Genomic DNA, 11,657 nt, shown 5'->3' on the forward strand with positions numbered 1-11,657 from the left:
GTCCTCAGATATTCTGTAGCAGGTTTTGCATCATTCAGCTTTTGAAGATTGATTTCAGATGAAGTCTGGTTCAAAACTAAACTGCCATAAATAAGTAGCACCCTATGAAATCGGAATTCTGTTTTAATAATAAAATTATCAAAAGTTTTAATAATAAAAAGACTGTCTAATCAACTGCCGTTTTAATAGTTAAAACAATTTCATAAAACTTTTAACAAAAATATTACCTTATTACAATTTTCATATATGAAAATAATTAATTTGAATTCATAAACAGAATTGATAAAACTTTATAAATGAAAAAAAAAAAAAGTTGTATCAATAATAGTTTCCTATGAAATTGTATTATTTATTTATTTTAATTATTCTTTTTTTTCTGTTTAAAAGTTTTAACCATTTTTACTCTATAATCGAATGTTAATAATCTAATCAATTGAATTCATAAAACTATAACAATTTAAAATGTATTACAATTTTAATAATAACAAAACTTGAACAGTTTAAGAATATATTAAATATTAATAGTTCCCTATATAAAATGTGTATATTTTTGCATTATATTTGAGATTCTGTGTTATTTATTTATTTATTCATTTATTTTTATTTAGCTAATAACATTATTAACATTTTATTTAAAAAAAAAGAAATTATATAAAAAAAAAATCTAAAATTGTAACTATAACTAAAGAGAACACAGAACATATTAAAATCAAATCTAATTCAAAATATTAATAAAATGTTAATACTTGATAAAATTAAATATTTTAAAAACATGACAAAAACACAACAATAACGACTAAAACGTTAACTAAAATTAAAATAAAATGGAAAATATATAAATAAAATCTAATTCAAAATCTAAGCAAACGCTACAATAGTACGTGGCATAATAATATACCAATTTATATTTGGTACATAGGTTAACATGGCATCCAAATACAAATAAAGGTTATTTTAGTAAGTGTACGGTGACATGTTTGATGCATATAGAAATGTAAGTCACATTTAAATGTTTGTTGGTGTTTTAAGAATTAATATGTGCTCTTTATTTGCTTCCTCATCACATCTTGACTGCTTCTTTATTCTGAAAGCTGTCTCCTCGCCATCTTCGTTCACCTTGAAGACTAACACACTGAGCACCGCTGTGCCAAACTCCTACTATCCAGGTAAAGCTCTGCATGTTCACGCTTTTCTGTCTGAAACTGCTCTGCTTTTGTCACATCTGTTGAATAACTGAGCTTTATAGACCGCATGAAATCACAATCAGAGTTGTTTTAGACCACATCCACAACTTTGAGTTTATCTATATGCTGATGTACCACTTAACAGTATATATTTATTGTTCAAAATGTTTTTTTTATTTTTATTCAGGGATATTATAGTTAATAAAAACTACAAAATCATCAAAAAAGTTACTTTTTTTTAATAAACTTGAATTAAAATACACTAAATATAAAATAAAATATTTTAAAAAGCTTATTTAATTTCAGCTATCATAAAACCCATTAAAAGAAAACTTTTCATTATTTGAAATAAAATCAATTATATAAATATATTTAATATGCTAAAATAAAATAAAATATTCAGCTACCATAAAAAAATATTTACTCGAAACATAAAATAAACTTCAACTGAAATATACAAACAAACTAAAATTGTATAAAATATGTTTTACAAAAATAAAATATTTTACTAAATATTTTAGTTTTATTTTAGCTAATTGCTAAGACGACTTTTCTCTTATCAATTTAGTTTAACCTGATACATTAATAATAATTAATATATTAATTAAATGTATATGAACAAAAATTACTAAAACTTTAACTAAAATTTATATAAAAACAGAAATTTCAAACTATTAACTAATAATAAGTAAAAAAAAAAAAAGTTACTCTAAATTATTTCAACGATACTAAATTTATGCTGCTTTCATTCACCAAGGACGCATTAAATAAATTAAAAAGTGATGATAAATACATTTATAATGTAACAAATGATTTCTGTTTCAAATAAACGCTGTTCTTTTGAACTTTCTGATCATCTGTGAATCCTGAAAAATTAAATGTATCACAGTTTCCACAAAAATATTAATGTTTTCAACATTGCTAATAATCAGAAATGTTTCTTGAGCAGTAAATCATCATATTTTCATGATTTCTGAAGATCATGTGACACTGAAGACTGGAGGAATGATGCTGAAAATACAGCGGAGCATCACAGAAATACATTACACTTTAACACAGATTCACACAGAAAGCAGATGATTTACATTAGAATAATATTTAGAATTTGTTTTACAGTATTTTATAATCAAATAACTTTGCGTTTAAAAAATCTCACCGAACCCAAACTTTTAAACGATGGTGTAAACTTTTTTCTTTGTTCAAGGGTATCAACTGTTTAACCAGTAAAGCATGTCCAACCGTTTCATCATTTATGTCTGTATGGCCACCTGTTTAACCTTCCTGACTTGATCTGGATCAGTGTGGACTGAACCGCTTTTCTCTTCTCTGTAAACCTCTGCACGTCTCTCGGCCGTGAGCAGATCCCTTCGTGCCGACCGCAATCTTAGGTGAGAAAACCTCTGCTTCTGTCTCCACACATGACGGCGTCCTGAGAACAGCTTGTTTGTGTTGACGAGAGACAGACAGAAAGTAGATCTGACGCTTCCTCACATTCATACCTGCCTGCTTTTCTCTTCTGTGTGGGACTTGAGGGTTTATTCCTCCCCGAGTCGAGGCTTCACCCCATCCCATCCGCATTGTGTGACGTCACGTATGTCTATGACCTCTCATGTGCATGGACAGATAATGTGGACCGGATGAGGGGGGAGTGACAGTGTGGCACGAACGAATAAAGCAACCCATGGTCATTTCCATCAGTGTCTTCTTTATGCTCACGATAGCATTTAAAACACACTTTGTCTTTCTAAAATCAGTTGTGCACATGTCAAAAGAGTTTTTATAACAATACCTATTTTAATGCTAATCTATCACTTTTAAAAATGGCTCCTAATCATGAGATCCCCCATGACCCCTAACCCATGAGATCTTGGGTTCAGGAAGTATATTTCCCATTCATCCAATTAAAAGACACAAGGATGCATACTAACAAGGGAACAACGTGTCGATTCTGTCTTCTGTGGAACTCTAAACAAGATATTTGAATGAAATGAAAGTCAAACTGTTTGGTTCCCAACATTCTTTAATTTTTAAATATCTTCCTTTGTGTTGCACAGAAGTCAGTTGTGACAATGACAATGAAACAATGACGTTTAATGCAAAAACATTACCAAAGTACTTCAAATTCAGACTTGAGATTTTAATAAGATCTATATATAAAAGTAAAACAATGCTGATTTGATTTGCAATACTGAAACAAAATTCAGCACCAATTCAACCTTGATCCGTGGCATTGACTAAACATTGAAATGTGGTTGAAATATTGTCAGTTGTTTCAACATTGAAAAAGTGTTAAGGGTTGTGGAAAGGTCGACAAAATACTTAGAAATCAACACTAATTTTTTTTTCAATAGTCAAACACTGAAATGTTGATTTGCAAAATTGAAACAAAATTCAACACTGATTTAACCTTGATCCGTGACGTTGAATAAGCGTTGAAATGTGGTTGAAAAAATTTATCAACATTGAACATTTAATGCAAAAAGATTGTAGAAAGTGAATTCAAGTAATTCAACCTCGATCCATAATGTTGATTTATTGCAAAAACTTTACCAAAATACATAGAATTCAACATTGAAATTTTAACAAGATTTGTAAAAAAAAAAAAAAAAAAGGTTAAACCTTGAAACAATGTTGCAATATCAAGGTTGATTTGCAAAACTGAAACAAAATTCAACACTGATCCAAGACGTTTGATTGAAATAATGTCTGAATGTTGAAAATCAATGACGTTTAATGCGAAAACGTTACTTAAGTACTTAGAATTCAGACTTTAAATTTTAATAAGATTTATAGGAAAGTAAAACGTTGAAACAATGCTGATTTGATTTGCAAAACAGAAACAAAATTCAAGACCAATTCAACCTTGATTCGTGACGTTGACCAAATTTTGAAATGTGGTTGAAATATTGTCAGTTGTTTCAACATTGAAAAAAAAGTTACGTATTAAGGGTTCCAGAAAGGTCGACAAAATACTTAGAAATCAACATTAATTTTTTTTTCAATAGTAAAAAAAAATAACACTGAAACATTCATTTGCAAAATTGAAAAAAATTAAACACTGATTTAACCTTGATCCATGACGTTGAAGAAGCGTTGAAATGTGGTTGAAAAAATGTATCAACATTGAACAACAATGACATTTAATGCAAAAAGGTTATAGAAAGCTTAACAGAATACATAGAAATCAACTTTGAAAAAAAACGTTCAAGTGATTAAACCTCGATCCATAATGTTGATTTATGTTAAGGCCAAAAAAAAAAAAAAAATTACCAAAATACATAGAATTCAACATTGAAATTTTAACAAGATTTGTAGAAAAGGTAATACGTTGAAACAAAGTTGCAATATCGACGTTGATTTGCAAATCTGAAACAAAATTCAACAACAATTCAACCTTGATCCATGATGTTGAATAAGCATTGAAAGGTGATTGAAATAATGCCTGAATGTTGAAAATCAATGACGTTTAATGCAAAAACGTTACTTAAGTACTTAGAACTCAGACTTGAAATTTTAATAAGATCTTATGAAAGGTGAAACGTTGAAACAATGTTGCGGTGTCAATTTGATTAGCAAAATTCATGCAAATTGATTGAAACAAAATTCAGCACTGATTCAAGACATTGAATAAACATTGAAAGTGGTTGAAATATTGTCTTTTGTTGTTTCAGTGTTGAAATAAAATGATGTTTAATGCGAAAACGTTACTTAAGTACTTAGAATCCAGCCTGGAAATTTTAATAAGATCTTAAGAGAAGTAAAACGTTGAAAGTTGTTTAGTTGAAATCCCAGCTTGAGTCGAGTGTAGGACTCGTTTAGGTCAGTTTAGAAAGTTGTATCTGTTACCGCTACAAACGTATCAAGGTTAAGGATCTGAATGGGATTTGTACTTGAGGAACCCGAGCGTCGAGCAGGTTCAGATTCGGCCTCGTCTCATTCCTTCATTTCGACACCTCAGACGGTTCAGAGGAAGTCAGTCAGAACCTCAGATACTCTCTGGACTTCATGTGTAGCTGCTCTTGCTTCAACTATCTTGTTGCTTACACCCTTTTTCCTCTCTCTTCCTGTTTTCTTTCTTCACGTTTAACCTATGTATCCTCTTAAAAAGTGCCCATTAATGGTAAGTTGCCAATCGGCCCTGTGTTTTTTGGGGGTGACTGTCAGTGGGATCTGCTCCCCCCTCTCCCCTCAAACCGTGTCGCCTCTCTCGCATGGCCTTGTGTCACATTTCGCCTCCCATTAGCTAGCATGGCGTCACCCGTGACTTCATGCATACAGTATTTGTGACACCCTCCACTCACCTGCATCCTCAAATGTGCTTTCTTTTGGTATTGGTTCCCAACCCTGTCGTGAAGGTGCCACATCCAGACATCACCATTTCACCATTCGTGCGACCTCATTTTGACATCGGATAGCCAGTTTCTTTAGATAGAACAGACGGCTTGGTTTTGTTGGTTCTGTTTATGCACATGTTTGGACTCGACTCACCTGTTGTTCTGTGCTCATCTCTTCATGTAGTCGTCAACCTACTGCTCATCCAGTCCTTCGCCGTTTGCGTTTGCTGAGCGTTTGTCCCTTGCATTTTTCCCGTCAGATGAAAACCACACCATGAACAGCGAGACCAGCAGCTTGGTTCAGTCGCACACTCACTCCTTCAAGAAGCGCGAGGCGGTGGACGTCCCATATCAGACGGGACAGCTTCATCCGGCCATCCGTGTGGCCGATCTCCTCCAGCACATCACGCAGATGAAGTGTGCCGAGGGTTACGGCTTCAAAGAGGAATACGAGGTGCGTCCTTTTGCTTTAGTTTACTCTGGACATCATTTGTTTTGTCACGTTTGTACATCACTGCATGCTGTTTGCATCTTATTTTTTAAGGGTGGTAACTGAATAATAATGTATGTTTAGATTTAGTTTTCCGTGCAACAATTTTGTCAGAGCTTGATGTAGAAATTTTGACATTTCGTCCAACATCTCTCATATTTGAAACAACGTGAGAAGTGAGTAATTTATTCTTTTTTTAGTAGAACTATTCTATTAGTATTCACTGCAAAAAGTTTCTTACTCAGTATGTTTGTCAACACAATCAAAACATTTGATGTTCCTTTGGCTCAGTGGTAGAGCATTGCGTTTGCAGCGCAAAAGGTTGTGGGTTCGATTCCCATGGAACACACATAGTAGTAAAAAATGTATTGAATGCACTGTAAGTCACTTTGGATAAAAGCGTCTGCTAAATGCGTAAATGTAGATGTAATTACGAAGAAGAATGTATTAAGATATTAAGTCCCACTTTCTGAAAATTTAAATGAGTTTATGCTTAATACAAGAAAATAAACTTCAAAGGCAAAACATTTTTGACACCATTCGCAGATATTTTTATTGTTTTAAACATGAACTCACTTAATTTTCAGAAAGCAAGACATAATATCATCATGTTTTCCAAATATCTACATTTTCTTACATCAGGATCTACTTACTTTGAGAAGAAAAATTACATAAGATATTAAGTCTTATTTTCCCCCAAATAAAGTGAGTTTATGCTTGAAAAAAAAATCTGCCTGTAGGGTTGGAAAAATATTACATTTTCTTCTCCCATTGACAGATATTTATTCTTGTTTAAAAAAAATATATATATATTTTTTCATATCTTAAATCATTTTGCATATTAAGTAAATGTATCTTCATTTAAGAATGTTTAGATTTTTTTTTGTCTTTTTTAATTAAGTGAATTTGTGTTTAAAACAGGAAAAAAATATCTAACAATGAGACCAGAAAAAATACTTGACTGTTAGTACTATTATTTTCTCAACCCATTTTTGTGTTATTATTGTTTTAAGTGTAAACTCATTTTATTCTGATGCATTCTTCAAAAAACAAAACTTAATATTTAAATCTCACTTAATTTCAGAAAACAACACTTAGCATCTTAAGTCATTTTGCATCACAAGTAAATATATCTTATTTAAACAATGTTTAAGTTGTATTTTGTTCAGTTTTAAATCATATAATGCAAAATGACTTAAGATACTAAGTCTTGTTTTCTGAAAATTAAGTAAGTTTACGCTTAAACCAAGAACAAATTAACTAAAATAGGATTCGTTTTCTGACCCCATTGGCAGATCTTATTTTCTTAATTCAAGCATAAACTCACTTAATTTTTATAAATTTTTCAGAAAACAAAACTTAAGTCCTTTTACTTCACAAGTTAATGTATCTTGATTTAAGTATTTTTAAACAATACTTGTGTCTTGGTTTCCAGTACAAATATTTACATTTTAAAATCAAGATACATTTACTTGAGACGCAAAATTACTTAAAATAAGATTATGTGAGTTATCTTAGAAAAAAAAAAACGTAATTAAAACAAAAAAACGTACAGACCCATTGACAGAAATATATGGAAGCCTGTTTCTGCAACTGAATGAAAGAAAAATAATAAAGGTAATTGCAACTTCTTATCTCGCAATTCTGACTTTTATCTCATAATTGCCTAATATAAAGTCAAATCGCAAGTTATAAAGCCAAAATTGCAAACTTTTTATCTTGCAATTCTGACTTTTATCTCATAATTGCCTAATATAAAGTCAAATCGCAAGTTATAAAGCCAAAATTGCAAACTTTTTATCTCGCAATTTTGACTTTTATCTCATAATTCCATAATATAAAGTCAAATCGCAAGTTATAAAGTCAAAATTGCAAACTTTTTATCTCGCAATTCTGACTTTTATCTCATAATTGCGTAATATAAAGTCAAATCGCAAGTTATAAAGTCAAAATTGCAAACTTTTTATCTCGCAATTCTGACTTTTATCTCATAATTGCGTAAAAAAGTGAAATCGCAAGTTATAAAGTCAAAATTGCAAGTTTTTATCTCGCAATTTTGACTTTCATCTCATAATTGCGTAATATAAAGTCAAATCGCAACTTATAAAGTAAAAATTGCAATTGTAATTTTGACTTTATAATTGCGATTGGTATTTTATATTATACAATTCAAAGGGAAATTTTTCTCACAATTGCGAGTGTATATGACGCAATTCTGTGAAAAAATGTCTGATTTGTGAGATAAAAAGTCGCAACAACTTTTTTTTTTTTTTTTTTTTTTTTTTTTTTTCAGAGCCGGAAACAGGCTTCCATAGATAATCGTTGTTATAAAAATAAAAAACTCACTTGATTTAGATTTTTTTTTTATCACCTTGTTTTGTTGTCACCTTGATTCTCAAGTAAACATTTCTTGATTTAAATATGTTTCGATATTTTTTACTGGAAAACAAGACAGAAATACTGAGGAAGAACATTATTTGCCGTAGTTTTCTCCATGAGCTCATCATGTCATCCCCAAACCGCTCCAGTTCTGTTGAATCCCGTTGACTGCACAAGGTTTATCTCTGTTTCATCACCATACGATGTGCATTATCTTCACACACACGACGCGACTCGCGCGATCGGCCGTTTGTTTTACGTCTAGTGCGACTGAGAGATGCATCACGGCTCTGTGTTTGTGCATCTTCTCACCATAACCTCACAGATTTATCCTTCACATCTGAATGAAATCAATATTTCAGCCCAGACGCCCGCACCGAGGGCTCGATTGAATATGAATAAAGATTGTTTTTAGAGTTCAGATAGAAGTCGAGTTCAGTGTGAAAGTTACTTGTATTTCCTGTGTTTTCTCTTCCATGTTGAATAGTGGTTTGAGATGACCAACACTAAAATATTCCCTTATCTTTCCTTTTGCTTCGTGTTATTCCGTACATTAACTTTGGAAAAGATAAACGAGGTAAGCAGCCCTTTTTGGATATATGTAAGATGTTTTAGCTGCTTGTTAGTTGCTAATATGACTTGTTGGCTCCAGATTGTCCTGTAGTTTGTCTTAAAGCTCCTGTAGTTTCACCAGTCCTACCTTAGCAACTGTTGCCGCCCGCCATATTATCAGACAGGATGTTGTCCTTTTTCTAATGGAGGTCTGTGTGTTTTGATGATTTGCATAAAATTGCATTTAAAATGTAAAAAAAAAAAAAAAAAAAAAAAAAATATATATATATATATATATATATATATATATATATATATATGGGTCGGTTTTTTTATAAAAACTAAAACTAAAACCAAAAAAAGAAAATTACTGAAATAAAATAAACTTTATTTGAAAAAATATATATTTTACCTTAAAAACGTATTTTAGTTCTGCGAGTTGCCAAAGTAATATTTCTTATTTTAATCAGTTTAACTTGATGCACTAAACTAAAACTAGTGAAGATAAAAAAAAATTATATTTCAAACTAATAAAAATGACAAAAACACACAACAAAATTGAAATATTTCCAATTTTTTTTTATATTAATATTTCTCATTTTCATTAAGTTTAAATTGTTGTACTAAAATAACTGAAATAAAGAAAAATACAGAATAAAGAAATAAAAAATGTAATTGTTTATTTTATGTTTTTCCATGGTGGAAATGGTTTTATCATAATACATAAAACTAAACATCCAAATTACTAAAACTTTAACTGAAAAATAAAGTTACACTAAAAAATTAACACTTCTTATGCTAAATAATATATATTTTTGTTCATATTTCATACAAGACCATTACAATTATTGTTATTATTTTTGTTCTTTTTTATTATTGTATTACATGATATATATATATATATATATATATATATATATATATATATATATATAATTTTAAAAGTTAAACTAAAATTAATATGCAAACAGGAAAAGTTTTGAAATCATGTTATAAAAACATTCTACTATTTATTAAAAGTGTAATGGTGTCATATTTCATTTTAGACGGTGTATGAATAATATAGCAGTACAATGGAATATATTTATAGTGTCCGAATCCAACATTTGAACATCTGACTCTAAAGAACAGTTTATTTGGTGGTAAAACACATCCGAAGCTTCTGGATCGAGCTGTGAAGCTTTAATTGTCGCTGTCAGACGTCACCGAGGTCCTTCTCATGAGCGCAGTAATCCATCCACAAACACCTGGAGCATGCTGGGATGCATAACAATAAAGAATCGACAAGTGCATCTTACAACATGCATTATTAAGTTGGGTTGATGCTTGTTTTATTCATGCTTGCTTTGACATCTTTCAGAGAGCGCGTGTCATTGGGCATCAATTTCATTTCACAAGTTTATTAGATTTGATTCCACCTCCTGCTTTTATCCTCAGACGAAACGCAGGTTAATGCACGTGTGTGTTTGAGGCGCTCCTCTCTTTCTGGATGAATCCAGATCCGGTGTTTAGCATCACCACAGTTTTGGCTCATGATTCCAGTCTTGCGTCTGATTGGCTGTGGTTTTGAGGCTCAGCCAATCACAGCGAGCGGCCTTGAGGGACAGAAACAGCCTGGAGCTTCCTGCCAGCCATTTCTCCATCCGCTCCATTCCAGTCTGCTCCGAAGCTTATTTATTCAGCACCACACTTTTATATTTCAAAAGATTATTTTCCCATCAAGCAACATCTGAAAATCATTATTCTCTCCTGTTTCACTACAGCAACTCTTAAAGGGACAGTTCACTCCCCCAAAAAATTGTGTCATTAAAAATACTATTACAGGTTTTCATAATATTTTGAATTGGGTTTTCTGTTTTGGTTTTATTTTAACTTCAATTTTAAGTGATTTTATTGTTTTTCTTATTTTTTATAAGTTTATTAATTTATTTAAATGTGAATTATTTTATTTTTTTTAGGTTTTCGTTTGAGATATTTTACTTCAAGGTAGACTTGGAAACTGGCTAAAATAAAAATGTATTATTAAAAATATATATATATCTATATAGTTTCTATTACGTTTTAATTTTAAGTTTTGTTTATTTAGTTTTACTTAACCAATTAAAAAGTAAATAAATTAAGTTTCAAATCATTTCTGTTTTTATAGTTACATTTATTCCACTTAATTTTTATTTCGTTTTTATTTTTATTATTTAAGTTTTATTTTATTTGAATACGTTTATTTTTTTTACATTTTTTCATTTCATGCTTATTTTATTCTTATTAAGTTTTTTATTTTATTTAAAGTTTAATTTCTATAGTTCATTTATTTTGATTAACGCTTATTATGCAATTTAAAAAAGTTAACAATTTTTATATTTAATATTATTTAATTTATTTCAGTTCATGTTTATATTTTATTTTCAAAAGTATTTTATAGTCTTCGTTTTAGATATCCCTGATAGATAATAACCCAGACTCACCCTCATGTTGTTCCAAACCCATAAAACTAAAGTTAATCACAAATTAAGGCTTTCTTAACGACCCCTGAGAGGTTTCTGTCCCTCTATTGAAAGACAACCAAAAAACCCAAACCTGTCATAAACCCTTTGCAAAACGAATCCATATGAATCAAGCAGTTTAATTCAAGTCTTGTAAAGAGATAAGATCGCTTTATATGATGAACAGATTTCAGTTTTAGCTAAACAAGAATCTTAAGTTGTTTTGAAGATTAACCGA

At 30.4% G+C, this 11,657-nt stretch overlaps 1 protein-coding gene across 16 annotated transcripts in view; it reads left to right on the forward strand.

Annotated features, from left to right (window-relative positions):
- LOC113068748 (receptor-type tyrosine-protein phosphatase mu-like) overlaps positions 1-11,657 on the forward strand; it is a 156,291-nt gene that overhangs the window by 118,979 nt on the left and 25,655 nt on the right. For 4 of the 16 annotated variants that reach the window (XM_026241593.1, XM_026241598.1, XM_026241601.1 and 1 more), the window contains 5 exons: positions 1,092-1,166; positions 2,546-2,572; positions 5,293-5,304; positions 5,779-5,972; positions 8,956-8,964. In XM_026241593.1, the coding sequence (XP_026097378.1) occupies positions 1,092-1,166; positions 2,546-2,572; positions 5,293-5,304; positions 5,779-5,972; positions 8,956-8,964 (317 nt within the window). The remainder of the gene's footprint in view (positions 1-1,091; positions 1,167-2,545; positions 2,573-5,292; positions 5,305-5,778; positions 5,973-8,955; positions 8,965-11,657) is intronic. The other 12 variants (XM_026241595.1, XM_026241605.1, XM_026241597.1 and 9 more) reach the window with 9 other exon arrangements.

Source organism: Carassius auratus, linkage group LG49B (genome assembly GCF_003368295.1).
Source record: "Carassius auratus strain Wakin linkage group LG49B, ASM336829v1, whole genome shotgun sequence".
NCBI lineage: Eukaryota > Metazoa > Chordata > Actinopteri > Cypriniformes > Cyprinidae > Carassius > Carassius auratus.